At 38.0% G+C, this 18,304-nt stretch overlaps 1 protein-coding gene and 1 non-coding gene across 2 annotated transcripts; both read left to right on the top strand.

Annotated features, from left to right (window-relative positions):
* Window positions 1-339: 339 nt before the first annotated feature.
* On the top strand, window positions 340-443 carry LOC130978410 (small nucleolar RNA R71). The gene has a single exon (XR_009086055.1). It is a non-coding gene; the product is annotated as a small nucleolar RNA R71 (small nucleolar RNA).
* An 11,240-nt stretch (window positions 444-11,683) lies between these two features.
* On the top strand, window positions 11,684-12,034 carry LOC130974918 (uncharacterized). The gene has a single exon (XM_057899757.1). The coding sequence runs from the start codon at window positions 11,684-11,686 to the stop codon at window positions 12,032-12,034; it is 351 nt and encodes a 116-aa protein (XP_057755740.1).
* The last annotated feature ends 6,270 nt before the right edge of the window (window positions 12,035-18,304 follow it).

The raw sequence follows: 18,304 nt of genomic DNA, 5'->3' as shown, positions 1-18,304 counted from the left end.
TCAGAAGCTGCCTCTTTAGTACTGTTGGATGCATTTTGCCATCCATTCAGACTTTGAGAGATCATGTTGACTTGCTGAGTCAACACTTTGTTCTGAGCCAATATGGCATTCATAGCATCAATCTCAAGAACTCCCTTCCTCTGAGGCATCCCACTATTCACGGAATTCCTCTCAGAAGTGTACATGAATTGGTTATTTGCAACCATGTCAATAAGTTCTTGAGCTTCTGCAGGCATTTTCCTTAGGTGAATGGATCCACCTGCAGAATGGTCCAATGACATCTTGGAGAACTCAGATAGACCATAATAGAATATATCTAATATGGTCCATTCTGAAAACATGTCAGAAGGACACTTTTTGGTTATCTGCTTGTATCTTTCCCAAGCTTCATAAAGGGATTCACCATCTTTTTGCTTGAAGGTCTGAACATCCACTCTAAGCTTGCTCAATTTTTGAGGAGAAAAGAATTTATCCAAGAAAGTAGTGACCAGCTTATCCCAGGAGTCCAGGCTATCTTTAGGTTGTGAGTCCAACCATGTTCTAGCTCTGTCTCTTACAGCAAAAGGGAAAAGCATGAGCCTGTAGACTTCAGGATCTACTCCATTTGTCTTAATAGTCTCACAAATCTGTAAGAACTCAGTTAAAAACTAATAGGGATCTTCTGATGAAAGTCCATGAAACTTGCAGTTTTGTTGCATTAGAGCAACTAGTTGAGGTTTCAGCTCAAAATTGTTTGCCCCAATGGTAGGGATTGAGATGCTTCTTCCATCAAACTTGAAAGTAGGTGTAGTATAATCACCAAGCATCCTCCTTGCATTATTGTTGTTAGGTTCAGCTGCCATGTCTTTTTCCTGTTCGAAAATTTCAGTAAGGTTGTCTCTGGATTGTTGTAATTTAGCTTCTCTTAATTTCCTCTTCAGAGTCCTTTCAGGTTCAGGGTCAGTTTCAACAAGAATGCCTTTTTCCTTGTTCCTACTCATATAGGGAAGAAGAGAACAAGAAGAGAAAGAGGAATCCTTTATGTCATAGTAAAGAGGTTCCTTATTGTTAGTAGAAGAAGAAAGGGAATAAAGAAAGGAGAATCCAAACAGAAGGGTAAGGACTAGGGGTAGTGAATTGAGATGAAGAGAGGTGAAGAGAAGTGTTAGTGAATGAATAAATAAATAAAATAATATAAGAGAAGGAGAAATTTTCAAAAATAAATTTTAAAAAAGAGTTAAATGATTTTCGAAAAATAAAGATAAGAAATAAAATTAAAATTAAAATTTAAAACAATTAATTAATTAAATAAAGAATTTTTGAAAAAAGAGGGAGGTATTTTCAAAAATTAGAGAGAAAAGTTGTTAGGTGGTTTTGAAAAAGATAAGAAACAAACAAAAAGTCAAATAGTTAGTTGAAAAATGTAACACCCTAACTTTTAGCACCTCATGATCGTACTAAAAGTCTGAGTGCTACTTACCTCTAAACCTTTTTATTATATACTATCTTTGTTTAATATTGAGCCTTCGCGAATACGAACCGAAACTTTAATTAAGAAAACGAAAAGAGACTTTATTTTACGCCACTAAATCACAAAAGTATATATATTCACATAGTATTAAATACATAAACTTATTCCAAGATTCCCAAAAACAAATCCTACCCCTCTAAAAAACTCTAACTAATAAGGCGAGGGGAAAACAAATCCTAACAACTCAACTTATAAACATATTCCTCTGTGCTCCCGTAACTTGACAATGAGCCTTTGTACCTGTAGCTGAAAAGGGGTGGAGATAGGGGGTAAGAACCGGGAAGTTCTTAGTAGGGTTAGGGTTAGAAGTTAAGTTCATTTTGCCATTATTAACCAACCGCAACTAACAACAAAACACTTATAAGCATGAATAATAAAAGAACTCAGAAGTCAATTAGTCACGCAGCACACACACACAATCACAGAGTTACACAGCACAGAGATATGCGCAAACAAGCATGATGCATGTCTATTCCTATCGCAGGTAATAAGCTCATTTGTCGGTTTTGACCCGCACCCGACGCAATCCGATCCGCAAGTCAGATAAGGTATTCCAGCGGCATAACCTCTGCAAGTTTTCACTTCTTGCAGGCGCTGATTCTCCAGCTGAAGTATGCCGAACATGACCTCTGCAAGTACTTGCAGGCGCTGATTCTCCAGCTGAAGTATGTGCCACTTTCTCCTGGAAGCCGTTCCATACACACGGGCGTCCCCGCACAATCATTCAAAAACAAAGCCCACGGCTTAACACTTTCACATCGGCACCATAACTATTTACGTTCTGTCACCCTCTCGTGACCTTTCAATCATTCTCATAAGTACACGTGCCGATTTATCTTCTCTTTTTCTTTTAAAACTAAAACCACATCTTTATGCCATTCTCCAAAATCTTTAAAACAATTAATAATCCAACCGACTCCAACAGCAAAAATATTTCTTTAATAATTCAAAATCAGTTAATATATTTCTTAAAGCTTTTGAAAATTCCATTTCTTATTCCCAAAATAATCAAAGCGTCCCAGCTAGTTGTTCATACATAACTGAATCAAAATCTCAAGCAAACAACAATAATTCAACAATAATTTAACATAAACTCATTCAAATTCACGCAATAATCAGCTAAATCAACATTCACTCATCAAACTCACATTTAATTATTATAAAGTTACCAAACCCTACCTCCATACGAAATCAAACTAACGGGACCTCCGGAAAAGTTTTCTGTCCGAACTGCTGAAGAAGAAAACGTTAAGAATCGTTTGCGCTCCATAGAACTCCAGTTAACCGAACTCAAGGGGCAGGAGAGTTACGTCACCGTCGACTTCCACCAGTCAAAAGTGACGCCAATACGTAGAGGAAAAGGATACGAACATTTTTATCGGATTAGATTTTTTTATTGGAGTTACAGCTCTCAAGAAATCAAAAACCGAATATCAAAAGGAGTTACGGTTTTCTCCTTCACCATGGTCGGTCTCTCCTTCACTCGGTTTCTCTGTTTCTTTCTCAAGTTTCCATTCGGTGGAAATAAAAATAAATGAAGGTTATGGATAGAGGTTTATGATATTAAAAGCATTAGGTGTCAAGTTATATATATGTATATATGCATGGAGCCCACGTTTCAAATTTCCTTTCCTTTATGTCTCGGCCTTATTTCTTTTCTTTTGCTTCCAACTGCCTTCGGCCAATTCTTTCTTTCTTTCCCTTTCATTTTTTTTTAAAACTTTAATAATAATAATAATAATAATAATAATAACTAAATTAAATTTTATTTTATTAAATTAATTTTCAAAAACTTGGGGTCTTACATCCTATCCCACTTATAAAAATTTTTGTCCTCGAAAATTAATATAAGATAGAAAAGATTTGCATCAACTTCACTTTCAAAACGTCAAAAAAAAAAGAAAGAAAAAAATTTGGCATGTCCAGTTCATGTGAAGGAATTCATATCTTATAAATGACAAGATATGATCGGAAGTTATTCAAAACATATCTCTAGAAAAAAGTTCGAAACAAAAATTTCTCTGCAAGCAAGCAAGGAAGAGATGACTTCAAACTACTTTAGCACGAATAAGGAGTATGCGTTTTCCTAAAACTTTACTTCTAACGTTCTCAAACCCTATGATTCACGTTACCTATTACTTCTATCTCGTCTATAATAATCCATTAGTGTTTCCATATACATGAATCATTAGTATTAAGTTGGCTAGACCTAATACCATGAGAGATGCAACAGTTGACTAACAGAATTAATCAATAGACAATCATGCATTTGAAATTCAAACTCTTGTCAATGGGACAAGTCCTACTGCATGACAAACACTCAGAATATGCAGTAAAGCATAGTCAGTCCATTCCCAAGGCTCTAACGGGAACGAACTGCTCTGATACCATAATGTAACACCCTAACTTTTAGCACCTCATGATCGTACTAAAAGTCTGAGTGCTACTTACCTCTAAACCTTTTTATTATATACTATCTTTGTTTAATATTGAGCCTTCGCGAATACGAACCGAAACTTTAATTAAGAAAACGAAAAGAGACTTTATTTTACGCCACTAAATCACAAAAGTATATATATTCACATAGTATTAAATACATAAACTTATTCCAAGATTCCCAAAAACAAATCCTACCCCTCTAAAAAACTCTAACTAATAAGGCGAGGGGAAAACAAATCCTAACAACTCAACTTATAAACATATTCCTCTGTGCTCCCGTAACTTGACAATGAGCCTTTGCACCTGTAGCTGAAAAGGGGTGGAGATAGGGGGTAAGAACCGGGAAGTTCTTAGTAGGGTCGGGGTTAGAAGTTAAGTTCATTTTGCCATTATTAACCAACCGCAACTAACAACAAAACACTTATAAGCATGAATAATAAAAGAACTCAGAAGTCAATCAGTCACGCAGCACACACACAATCACAGAGTTACACAGCACAGAGATATGCGCAAACAAGCATGATGCATGTCTATTCCTATCGCAGGTAATGAGCTCATTTGTCGGTTTTGACCCGCACCCAACGCAATCCGACCCGCAAGTCAGATAAGGCATTCCAGCGGCATAACCTCTGCAAGTTTTCACTTCTTGCAGGCGCTGATTCTCCAGTTGAAGTATGCCGAACATGACCTCTGCAAGTACTTGCAGGCGCTTATTCTCCAGCTGAAGCATGTGCCACTTTCTCCTGGAAGCCGTTGCATACACACGGGCGTCCCCGCACAATCATTCAAAAACAAAGCTCACGGCTTAACACTTTCACATCGGCACCATAACTATTTACGTTCCGTCACCCTCTCGTGACCTTTCAATCATTCTCATAAGTACACGTGCCGATTTATCTTCTCTTTTTCTTTTAAAACTAAAACCACATCTTTATGCCATTCTCCAAAATCTTTAAAACAATTAATAATCCAACCGACTCCAGCAGCAAAAATATTTCTTTAATAATTCAAAATCAGTTAATATATTTCTTAAAGCTTTTGAAAATTCCATTTCTTATTCCCAAAATAATCAAAGCATCCCAACTAGTTGTTCATACATAACTGAATCAAAATCTCAAGCAAACAACAATAATTCAACAATAATTTAACATAAACTCATTCAAATTCACGCAATAATCAGCTAAATCAACATTCACTTATCAAACTCACATTTAATTATTATAAAGTTACCAAATCCTACCTCCATACGAAATCAAACTAACGGGACCTCCGGAGAAGTTTTCTGTCCGAACTGCTGAAGAAGAAAACGTTAAGAATCGTTTACGCTCCATAGAACTCCAGTTAACCGAACTCAAGGGGCAGGAGAGTTACGTTACCGTCGACTTCCACCAGTCAAAAGTGACGCCAATACGTAGAGGAAAAGGATACGAACATTTTCATCGGATTAGATTTTTTTATTGGAGTTATAGCTCTCAAGAAATCGAAAACCGAATATCAAAAGGAGTTACGGTTTTCTCCTTCACCATGGTCGGTCTCTCCTTCACTCGGTTTCTCTGTTTCTTTCTCAAGTTTCCATTCGGTGGAAATAAAAATAAATGAAGGTTATGGATGGAGGTTTATGATATTAAAAGCATTAGGTGTCAAGTTATATATATGTATATATGCATGGAGCCCACGTTTCAAATTTCCTTTCCTTTATGTCTCGGCCTTATTTCTTTTCTTTTGCTTCCAACTGCCTTCGGCCAATTCTTTCTTTCTTTCCCTTTCATTTTTTTTAAAACTTTAATAATAATAATAATAATAATAATAATAATAATAATAATAATAATAATAATAATAATAACTAAATTAAATTTTATTTTATTAAATTAATTTTCGAAAACTTGGGGTCTTACAAAAAAAAAATTGAAAATCAAATTTGAAAAGATAAGAAGATAAGAAGATAAGAAGTTAGAAAAGATATTTTAAAATCAAATTTTTGAAAAAAGATAAAATTTTAAAAAAGATATGATATAAAAGATAAGATAAAAAGATATGATTAAAAAGATATGGTTAGAAAAGATTTAATTTTTAAAATTAAAATTAATTACTTGACTAACAAGAAACTAAAAGATATGATTCTAGAATTTAAAGATTGAACCTTTCTTAACAAGAAAGTAACAAACTTCAAATTTTTTGAATCAATCACATTAATTGTTAGTGTAATTTCAAAAATTTGAAATAAAATTAAGAAAGAGATTTTGAAAATAATTTTAAAATTTTCGAAATTAATAAGATAAAAATGAAAAAGATTTGATTTTTGAAAAAAATTTTGAAAAGATAGGATTTTTAAAATTGAAAATTTGACTTGACTTATGAGAAACAACTAATTTTAAAAAAATTTTGACTAAGTCAACTCAAATTTTCGAAAATTAGGAGAGAAACAAGGAAAAGATATTTTTTGATTTTTGAATTTTTAATGAGGAGAGAGAAAAACACAAATATGACCCAAAATATGAAAATTTTGGATCAAAACACTTAATGCATGCAAGAACACTATGAATGTCAAGATGAACACCAAGAACACTTTGAAGATCATGATGAACATCAAGAACATATTTTTGAAAAATTTTTTATGCAAAGAAAATATGCAAGACACCAAACTTAGAAATCTTTAATGCATGGACACTATGAATGCAAAAATGCATATGAAAAATAATAAAAGACACACAACAAGAAATCATCAAGATCAAACAAGAAGACTTACCAAGAACAACTGGAAGATCATGAAGAACACTATGAATGCATGGAATTTTCGAAAAAATAATGCATAAATTTTAAAAACATGCAATTGACACCAAACTTAAAAATTGACTCAAGACTCAAACAAGAAACACAAAATATTTTTGGTTTTTATGATTTTATGATTTTCTTTTGATTTTTTTTTCGAAAAATATTTAGGAAAAAAGAAAATAAGAAATTCAAAATTTTTAATAATAATTCCAGGAATCTTTCAATATTTGTCTAAAGCCCCAATCCAAGGGTTGGGCATGGCTTAATAGCCAGCCAGCTTTAGAAGATATAAATCAGGCATGCAACAGTTGATATTTCATCCAACTCCATATACATACCCGACCTGTTGCCAAGTGGAGGCCTCAATCCAAGGGGGTTTGGATATGGCTTTACAGCCAACCAGGCATCAACATGTTACTTGTGAAACACTAGAATTCATTCTTAAAAATTTAGAATAATTTTCAAAAACAGATGAGAAATTTTTGAAAGATTTTTGAAAAAAAAATTTTGAAATTAAAACAAAACGAAAATTACCTAATCTGAGCAACAAGATGAACCGTCAGTTGTCCATACTCGAACAATCTCCGGCAACGGCGCCAAAAACTTGGTGGACGAAATTGTGATCATCAACAATGGCTCCAATAATTTGGTAGCTCTCACACGTGAATTACACTTAGTCACAACTCTGCACAACTAACCAGCAAGTGCACTGGGTCGTCCAAGTAATACCTTACGTGAGTAAGGGTCGATCCCACGGAGATTGTTGGTATGAAGCAATCTATGGTCATCTTGTAGATCTCAGTCAGCCTGATTCAAATGTGATTGGATTAGATAATTAAAAGATAAATAAAATAGGATAGAAATACTTATGTAAATTAATGGTGGGAATTTCAGATAAGCGTATGGAGATGCTTGTCCCTGTTGAATCCCTGCTTTCCTACTGCTTTCATCCAATCCTTCTTAATCCTTTCCATGTCAAGCTGTATGTAGGGCATCACCGTTGTCAATGGCTACATCCCATCCTCTCAGTGAAAATGGTCCAAATGCTCTGTCACAGCACGGCTAATCATCTGTCAGTTCTCAATCAGGTTGGAATAGAATCCCGTGATTCTTTTGTGTCTGTCACTAACGCCCAACCTTCAGGAGTTTGAAGCTCGTCGCAGTCATTCAATCCTGGAATCCTACTCGGAATACCACAGACAAGGTTAGACTTTCCGGATTCCCATGAATGCCGCCATCAATTCTAGCTTATACCACGAAGATTCTGATCAAGAAATCTAAGAGATATGCGCCCAGTCTAAGGTAGAACGGAAGTGGTTGTCAGTCACGTGCGTTCATAGGTGAGAATGATGATGAGTGTCACGGATCATCACATTCATCAAGTTGAAGTGCAACGAATATCTTAGAACAGGAATAAATCGAATTGAATAGAAAATAGTATTAATTGCATTGAAACTTGAGGTACAGCAGAGCTCTACACCCTTAATCTATGGTGTGTAGAAACTCCACCGTTGAAAATACATAAGTGATAGGTCCAGGCATGGCCGAATGGCCAGCCCCCAAAACGTGATCAATAGTCTCCTCAGATGAATAATAAAATAAAACAGAGACCAAAGATGTCTAATACAAAGGTAAAAAGTTCTATTTATACTAAACTAGCTACTAGGGTTTACAGAAGTAAGTAATTGATGCATAAATCCACTTCCGGGGCCCACTTGGTGTAAGTTTGGGCTGAGCTTGATCTATCCACGAGCTGAGGCTTATCTTGGAGTTGAACACCAAGTTGTAATGTGTTTTGGGCGTTCAACTCTGGTTCTTGACGTGTTTCTGGCGTTTGACTCCAGAATGCAGCATAGAACTGGCGTTGAGCGCCAGTTTACGTCATCAAATCTCGAACAAAGTATGAACTATTATATATTGCTGGAAAGCTCTGGATGTCTACTTTTCAAAGCTGTTGAGAGCGCGCCATTTAAAGTTCTGTAGCTCCAGAAAACCTATTTCGAGTGCAGGGAGGTCAGATTCCAACAGCATCAGCAGTCCTTTGTCAGCCTTTTATCAGAGTTTTGCTCAGGTCCCTCAATTTCAGCCAGAAAATACCTGAAATCACAGAAAAATACACAAACTCATAGTAAAGTCCAGAAATGTGAATTTTTCATAAAAACTAATGAAAACATCCCTAAAAGTAGCTAGATCCTACTAAAAACTATCTAAAAATAATGCCAAAAAGCGTATAAAGTATCCGCTCATCAGCTATGAAGCACCCCCCAGAAGATCACTCCATATTCCAATGTGACATCATTGATGAAATCATAGCAGCAAATCACCAGGAAGACATGGAAGAGAATCACATGGAGCAAGATCCAAGTGTAGGGACACCCTCTGAACATACTGAAGATTCATTACCATTTTCATCAGCCCCAGATAATCCACAACCAAACCATGAGCGGAAAATGGAATTAAAGCCTCTCCCTCCACACCTCAAGTATGCATACCTTGAGGACAAGCAGAAGTTTCCAGTTATCATTGCAAGGGAGTTTACTTCCCAACAAGAAGAACAACTGCTTAGTGTATTGAGGACGCATAAGAAAGCAATTGGATGGAGTTTGGCGGATATAGTAGGCATCAGCCCTCAAGTTTACGAACATAGAATATTCTTAGAAGAAGGAGAAAGGCCTATCCGTCAACCTTAGAGAAGAATGAATCCCACCATCTTAGAAGTTGTCAAGAAGGAAGTAACCAGACTGCTTGAAGCAGATATCATTTACCCCATTTCAGATAGCGAATGGGTCAGTCCAGTACAAGTGGTGCCCAAGAAGTCTGGAGTCACAACAATAAGGAATGAGCAAGGAGAACTTCTGATAACCAGAGTGCAGAACGCATGGAGAGTTTGCATTGACTACAGGCGTCTCAACCAAGCCACTCGCAAGGATCATTATCCCTTGCCATTCATTGATCAGATGCTTGATCGCCTGTCAGGTAAATCTCATTACTGCTTTCTAGATGGTTATACAGGTTATTTTCAAATCTATATAGCTCCTGAAGATCAGGAAAAGACTACTTTTACATGTCCTTTTGGGACTTATGCTTATAAAAGAATGCCCTTTGGCTTATGCAATGCACCAGCTACTTTCCAAAGGTGTATGATGAGTCTTTTCTCTGATCTCATTGAGACCTGTATGGAAGTTTTTATGGATGACTTTAGCGTATATGGTGATTCATTTAGCCTTTACTTGGATAGTTTATCTAGAGTATTGGACATGTGTGTTAGTTCAAACCTTGTTTTAAATTTTGAAAAGTGTCATTTTATGGTAAAACAAGGTATTGTTCTAGGACATGTTGTTTCTGATACTGGTATCTCTGTAGACCCAGTAAAGGTGGATGTTATTTCTAGTTTACCTTACCTCTCCTCTGTGAGGAAAGTTCGTTCGTTCCTTGGCCATGCAGGTTTTTACAGGAGATTCATTAAGGACTTCAGTAAGGTAGCTCTACCCTTATCCAGACTATTGCAGAAAGAGATTGAGTTCGAATTCAGTGAGGATTGCAAACAAGCATTTGATAAGCTGAAGACCGCCCTCACTCAAGCTCCGATTGTGAGGGGACCAAACTGGAGTCAACCATTTGAAATCATGTGTGACGCCTCTAATCATGCAGTAGGAGCAGCACTGGCTCAACATGAAGGTAACGACCCTTTTTAATTGCTTATGCATCTAAGACTTTAGATGCTGCTCAATCTAATTACACTACTACTGAAAAATAGCTTTTAGCTATTGTTTTTGCTCTGGATAAATTCTGAGCCTATTTACTTGGTACTAAGGTAGTAGTGTACTCAGACCATACAGCTCTAAAATATTTGTTACTTAAAAAGGTGTCTAAACCAAGGCTAATACGTTGGATGCTACTGCTGCAAGAATTTGATCTGAAAATTAAAGATAGGAGTGGTAACCAAAATTTAGTGGCTGACCACTTGAGTCGCCTTGAGCACATTAAAGATGACTCCATTCCTATCAATGATAATTTCCCATTTGATAGCTTACAGGCAGTATCTGATGTAGTTCCTTGTTATGCATCTGTAGCTAATTATCTAGTTAGCCACACTTTTCCTCCTGATTTCACTAAGCATCAGAGAGACAAGCCGAAAAGTGAGTCCAAATACTATGTATGGGATGATCCATATCTATGGAGGTGTGGTGCTAACCAGGTAATTAGACGGTGTGTACCTCAATCAGAATTTCAGTCCATTTTAGAGGCCTGCCACTCATCTGAGAGTGGAGGAAATTTGGCCCTCAACGTACTGCTAGAAAAGTTTTAGACTGTGGATTCTGGTGGCCTACTCTTTTTAAAGATGCTGCTGACCTTTGTAAATCTTGTCCTCCATACCAAAGATTTGGTAATATATCCCAGAGGGATGAAATGCCTCAACAAATTATGCTTTTCTGTGAAATTTTTGATGTTTGGGGCATTGACTTCATGGGTCCATTTCCAAATTCTAATGGCCACCTTTATATACTGTTAGCTGTAGATTATGTTTCTAAATGGGTGGAAGCAATTCTTACCCGTACTGAAGATGCTAACACTGTTGTTTCCTTTGTTAGAAACCATATTATTTGTCACTTTGGATCTCCACGAGCAATCGTGAGCGATCAAGGCACTCACTTTTGTAACAGGAGACTAACAGGTTTACTAAAGAGGCATGGGATAATTCATAAAGTATCAACAGCCTATCACCCCCAGACTAATGGACAAGCAGAGGTGCCTAACAGAGAGATAAAGCACATACTGCAAAAGATAGTCAAGCCTCATAGAAAGGACTGGAGCACCAGGCTCCAAGATGCACTTTGGGCATATCGGACAGCATACAAGACACCGATTGGGATGAGTCCTTTCTGCTTGGTTTATGGAAAGGCCTGTCATCTCCCAGTTGAGTTAGTACACAAAGCCTTCTGGGCGGTAAAGGAATGCAACATGGACTATGAGCGAGCCGGAGCTGAACGGAAGTTGCAACTGCAAGAATTAGAGAACCTTCGCTTAGAGGCTTATAAAAACTCTAGACTGTATAAAGAGAAGGTGAAGGCTGTGCATGAAAAAAACATCAAGAGAAGAGAGTTCCAACCTGGGGACTTAGTCCTCATTTACAACTCCAGAATACGGCTCATGCCAGACAAGCTGAGATCCAGATGGGATGGTCCCTATCGAGTAGAGAGGGTGGAACCATACAGAGTCTTTCACTTGAGCCATCCTTCAAGCTCTGAACTTATTAAAGTCAATGGACATCGCTTGAAGTTATTCCATGGTGAAAAGATGGCAAAAAACTAGGAACTAGAGATTTTCCTCTTGGAAGATCCGCCCACAGCAGAAGACTGAGCTAGTGGAGCGTCCAACTTAAGGATGTTAAAGCAAAGTGCTGGGTGGAAGACAACCCACCATGGTATGATCGTTTCGTTCCCTCCTCTTAATTTCCTTCATCAATAATTCTTCTCAATACTAATGCCTATATTCTGCATCTCATCTGCATATTGCATATCGCATATAAAAAAAAGGGATTAAGGCATGCGACGAGCCAGCATCGTTGACGCGATCACGTCATAGTGCCTTCACAACATTGAAGAAAAGAAACAGAGAGTTACGCAGGAGTGTGGCTGGAGGCATGCCCCTGGCACCATTTGATCCACGCGACCTCGTGGATGACACAATCACGTCAGTTGGGAAATGGCTCCCCCACGCATCCGCGTCAACCACGCGCACGCATGGCTCTGCAATTCGACGTAAAAGGATGTATGACAGTGAGTTGCGTTGGAGCTGGGGCTGAACCTGTGCTAGTCGCACAAGCCCTGCCGCGCGAACGCATACCCCACGCGTCTGCGCCGGTTTCATAGTTTGGCCATCCACGCGATCGCGTCAACCACGCGACCGCGTCACCTTAAAATTTGGCAAAACATTTTTTACACAGAGAGTTGTGCGAGCGCGAAGCTGCCCTCGCGCCACTAGCGCAAATCATGTCACGCGTCCGCGTCACCTCATTCAAGGGCTGTCCGCGCGACCGCGTGAGCCACGCGTCTGCGTCGCTTGCGCCATCCAACTCATTCAAATCTGCCAGATTATCTTATCTTTCTTACCCCAATCCTACTTTTCCCCCTTCTTCCTTTTCCCTTCTTCCTCCCTTCTCCTCCCTCTTTCTCACCACCATTATCAATGTTTTTCTTCTCTTCTTCCCTCCTTACTTTTTCATTCTTCTTCTTATTTTCATGTTTTCTTTTTCTTTCTCTTCTACTTTCCCTATCCATGTTTTCTTTTTCTTTCTTTTTCCTCCTATTGGTGTTGGAGATTTATTTGGGTCATTATTTTTATATGTTGCTTGTGGTTTGTTTAGGACTTGTTTAACAGTTATATATTATTTTTATAGGGTTACTTGCATGTTCAATTTAATATTTTCCATACCTTATTTAACATGCATGCTATGTGTTTGTGAAAATGTCCATATGGTATTGTGCACTATTTTTAGATTTCTTTTAATCTATTACTCTAAATGCTTGCTTTTCACGAAACCCTTTTTCTATTTTATTAACTTTTATATAATTGTTATTACAAGCATATTGTTAGTTTGGAAGACTTGGTAATCTAACTTGGACATTGAATGCTTGATCTATGCTACCCATGCCCTTGCCGGCATGCCAATAAACACCTTGCATTTAACTGTCATCACATGCACTTGCTATATTTCTATTGTTGATTTTTCACATGTAGTCATGACCATGTGTTAACATCATTATTCCTTACTGTGCATTGATTACCACCTTTCCCATTCTTTTCCTTGCTATAACCCTTGAAATGTTCATGTCTTTACTCGTTCCCTTTCAGGATGGCCACCAAGAAAGGCAAGGAGAAAGCTACTCCCAAATCCACAGCAAGGAGAGGAACCAAAAGAGCATTAGTGGCAGAGCCATCTTCAACTGCAGTTAAGCCCTCAACAAAACGAATTAAGAGGATTATAAAGGTCGATGAAAAGGAGAAAGCCTTCCCAGCAAAGGACACCGCATGATTTCCCAATTGCTACTGTGAGCAGATGTTCCCTATTCTGGCAGCAAGAAATTACAACAATGAACACCTTCTTTTCCTTCCGCCTCATATTGCCGAATTTATTGAGCTGCGAATTGCACAAAGACACTGGGGATTCCTACAGAGATAGCCACGACAGGTTAATCTTTCTTGGGTAGTTGAGTTCTACTCCAATTTCCACCTGCCGACCCTGCAGTCTGTTTATGTCCGTCAGAAGCAAGTCCCCATTACAGAAGAGGCCATTCAGCGAGCCTTAGATCTTCTCCCTGCTCCAGAAGGACTGGACGCATTTCAAGAAGCCGCACTCAAGCGCCAGACGTACAAATTTGACTGGGACGATGTTCTCAGAGTTATCGCACAACCTGGCAGCAGATGAATTTTTGGATACCATCGTTCCCGTCCTAAGGGAATATCGGCTTCCGCACTCACCTTGGAGGCTCACGTATGGGCACAGATTATGTCCCATTACGTCTTTCTGAGCACTCATGAGTCCTCCTTCACTGCAGACATGGCGGTTCTACTATGGTGCATCCTCACAGACCAGCCTCTAAATCTACCAAGACACATCCGGAATGCTATGGGACACGTGAAAATTGTGGGCAACCTACCTTTTCCCGCCTTGGTCTCAGATCTTGTCTCAGCAGCCGGAATCTCCTACAGAGCTGGGGGCACCAAAGTCATACTTCCACAGGATGATCAATACGTCCCTAACGGGAGATATCTCAGGCCACCACCAGCCACTACTAGCCAGTCCGCAGTACATACTGCAGACATTCCACCTTCTACTAGTTAGCTGCTGCATCAAATACTGGAGAGGTTGGACCGGCAAGACTAGAAAGCGAAGCTACGAGAGCGCCGTAACCACCACCAATTCAAATACCTCAAGGAGCTACTCACAGGTAACCATAGACCTGACGAGGACCCAGGCACTCCAGACTCCACTTCCTTTACCAGCACAGGGAGTCATGACGGTCCCGACTGTGGAGATACTGCCACCAGCCCACCCTTGTTCCTGACAGATGGCACCGAGGACAGTGCAAAGCCTTAAGTGTGGGGAGGTTAGTCAGTACCTGACTTTCGGAGGTAATTCTTTCTCCTAACACCAATTTCTTTTTCTTTAAAATAGGATATATTGCATAGTGGTAGGTTAATTACATGCATGTTCTACCTGATTGAAAAGATAATAAGTTTCTTTTAAGACCATATTTTTTAGAAATTTCACTAATTTAAATCAAAACATTTATGTTAAATTTGTTTGAAGTTGTAATTGGAACATGGTTTTTGAGCTAAAGAACACACAACCCGTAAAACTTTGAGCCTTAATACATGGTTACACTATTTAACCATAAACATTTTTTTCTTGTGTGTTTACTTCTCTATGATTGTAATCTGAATTTTGTTTTATCCTATATGTCCAACGTTAATGTGTATATGCATGCATATGATTGAGGCCATTGTTTGTTTAGCTCACGTATCCCAAATGAGCCTACCCTTTTAATTACCTTTGTTAACCACTTTGAGCCATCTTTGATCCCATTTGTTCTACATTTTACCACATTACTAGCCTTAAGCAGAAAAATAATTGAAAATCTCAATTGAATCTTTGGTTAGCTTAAGATAGAATTTATATGTTAACTGAGTATGGAGAAATTGTGGGAATAAAGGATAATAGGGAAATATGTCATGATAAAATAAGGAGAATTTGGGTACCTATTCATGTGAAACCATAAAAGAAAGATTACAAATCTATGTGTGATGTGCGGAGAACGATCCGACACAAAACTCACCGGCAAGTGCACCGGGTCGCATCAAGTAATAAAAACTCACGGGAGTGAGGTCGATCCCACAGGGATTGAAGGATTGAGCAATTTTGGTTTAGTGGTTGATTTAGTCAAGCGAATCAAGATTTGGTTGAGTGATTTGTGATTTGCAGAAATTAAATTGCATTGAAAGTAAAGGGAATGTGTAAATTGCATGAAATTAAAGAGGGCAAGAAATTAAAATGCTGAATCTTAAAGAACAAGAAATTAAATGGCAAAAACTTAGAATGCAAGAAATGTAGATTGCGGAATCTTAAAGTGCAAGGAATGTAAACGGCTGGAATTGTAAAGGGGATTGGGGATTGGATTTGCAAAATTTAAACAAGGAAAAGTAAATTGCATCAAACAGAAGAGTAAAAGAGGGTTTGGGTTGAATCGGATCTGAAGCAAAACAAGTAAATGAACATGAAAAGCAAAAACAGAATGTAAACTTTGGAATCAGATCTCAGGACCCAGAGACTAGAAAACGAAGTCTAGATCTCAATGCCTTCCTAGATCCAACAAGAACAATTGCAAGGGAAATGTAAATTGCAAAGAAAGTAGATGAAGAGCAATTAACCGAAACTGAAATTCAATTAAGCAGTAAATAAACAAAGAGATCCAAGGATGAGATTGAAACAGAATTTCTTCAATTCTCCAACCCAAGATCCAAGACAATTGTAATTGAAATTGAAAGCAATAAAACTAAGAGGAAGAGAAGTGAATTCTCCTTCCCCGAGACTAAGAAATTAAAGATCACTCAATACCAAAAGCTTTCCGAAAACTATTCTGAAAACTAAAAGGGAAAGCTCCCTATGAAAACTAAAAAGAAAGCTCCCCGAAAACTTGAATTCTATCCTATTTATACACTTTCTTCAAATGATCTTCAAGCCTTGAGTTGGGCCTTTGCTCTTGGTGGAATTGGGTTGAGAGAGGCCTTGGTTGATTGCTCTTGGAGTTTGGAGAGGAATCAAAGTGAACCAATTGAACCGGGTTGGAGTTTTGCAAAAGTTTGAGTAAAAGTTTGAGTAAAAGTTTGAGGCTAACTTTTACTCCAACTTTTCACCTCAGCTTCCTCATTTTGCTGATACCAACGTTGGTGCAAAAGTTAGGGGTCTAACTTTTGCTCCAACGTTGGCCTTCCTTAGTGCTCTTATGGCGCCAACGTTAGCCCAAAAGTTAGAGGCTAACGTTGGCGCAAACTTTTGCTCCCCCTATGTGTTTTTCATGCGCCAACGTTAGCCTAAAAGTTAGAGGCTAACGTTGGCGCAAACTTTTGGTGCCCAGGGAGTGATTTTCATGTGCCAACGTTAGCCTAAAAGTTAGGGGCTAACGTTGACGCAAACTTTTGGTGCCCCAGGGAGTGTTTTGCATATGCCAACGTTAGCCCAAAAGTTAGGGGCTAACGTTGGGGCAAACTTTTCACCCAAAAGTTTGTGCAAAAGTTTGAGGCTAACTTTTGGTCCAGCTTTTTGCTTCCTGGTTCATTTTCACTTATTCCAAAAGTTTGAGCTAAAGTTTGAGGCAAACTTTTGCTCAAACTTTTTGTCCTCTCTTCCTCCTAGCTATTCCTTCTTGCTTAAACCTTTCTCCAAGCTTTCTTCACCTATCATTAATCAACCAAACACATCAAAGCTATGCTCAAAATCATGAGATATTCATTCTTTCATAATATGTAACAAATATAGCATAAAACCTCATGAAATTGCATTAATTCATCTATGGTTGATTCAATCAAAGGAAGCATGAAAATCTGCCCAAATTGGCTTGCTTAGACCTCAAGAAAGTGCATAATTCAAGTGAAAACAAAAGAAAAAGACTAGTGAAACTAGGCTAAGATGACTTGTCATCACAACACCAAACTTAAAGCTTGCTTGTCCCCAAGCAAGAAATGAATTATTAAAAAGAAAGAATGAAATGGAAGAAGATGTTCATGCTAGCAGAGCATTATTGGTAGTTCATGGGGTTTTGTGTGGATATGCAAACACTCACTTCTTATTGATTCTTAGGCCTAGAAAGTCTCCTTCAAGCTTCAAGTACCCTACTGCTATGACCTCTCATTATTCCTTTATCCTTGGCTATTACTTTGTTCAAAAGCTTTATTTGAGTGTCATGTGTAGCAAGTTCATTTTCTTTTCTGTATACTTGACACATTATTCACCATGGACACTTGGCTCACATTCCTTCTTAAAACATTGATGCCCAGCACCTCTTTGGGTTACTAAATGCCTTGTAGTTAGGTTGCTCTTGATAGTGGACTTTCAGCTGATGATCCCGGATTAGTTAATCCAAGTCACCAAGTGTTGATGCACTCCAAAGAGCTTACTAATCCAAGCAGATCCTAGTACAAAGACACCACAGGCATATATTTTAAGGTTCAAGCTATTGGTGTCCAGCTTTGTTTCTTTTTGTTTCCTTTTTTTCTGCCACTTTTTGGCTATCTCTTTTCTTTCTTTCTTTTTGTTTTTTTTTAACCAAGGAATTTTTTATTTAATTGAGGTTCATAGACAGTAGGCCACTCTATTCTTAGAAGGAGATATCCTAGCTCTTTATTCACTAAAAGTGAGCTATTATACAATCACACACATCCCACCACTTACTTTTATTATACTTCTACCTGACAGAGACTATCTTACTTCACATTCAAACATTTCTTTTATTGAATTAAAGATGCAGGGGGCAAAACATGCTTTTAGTCAAGTGAAAGTAAACACACAAGCACACACATAGA

Source organism: Arachis stenosperma, chromosome 4 (assembly GCF_014773155.1).
Source record: "Arachis stenosperma cultivar V10309 chromosome 4, arast.V10309.gnm1.PFL2, whole genome shotgun sequence".
NCBI lineage: Eukaryota > Viridiplantae > Streptophyta > Magnoliopsida > Fabales > Fabaceae > Arachis > Arachis stenosperma.
The sequence above is the reverse complement of the archived record's forward strand: the minus strand, read 5'-3'. Positions and strand labels throughout refer to the sequence as shown.

What these genes read in the sequence shown, in the direction of transcription:
- LOC130974918 (XM_057899757.1), top strand. Translation starts at nt 11,684, where the DNA reads ATGGACTATGAGCGAGCCGGAGCTGAACGGAAGTTGCAACTGCAAGAA.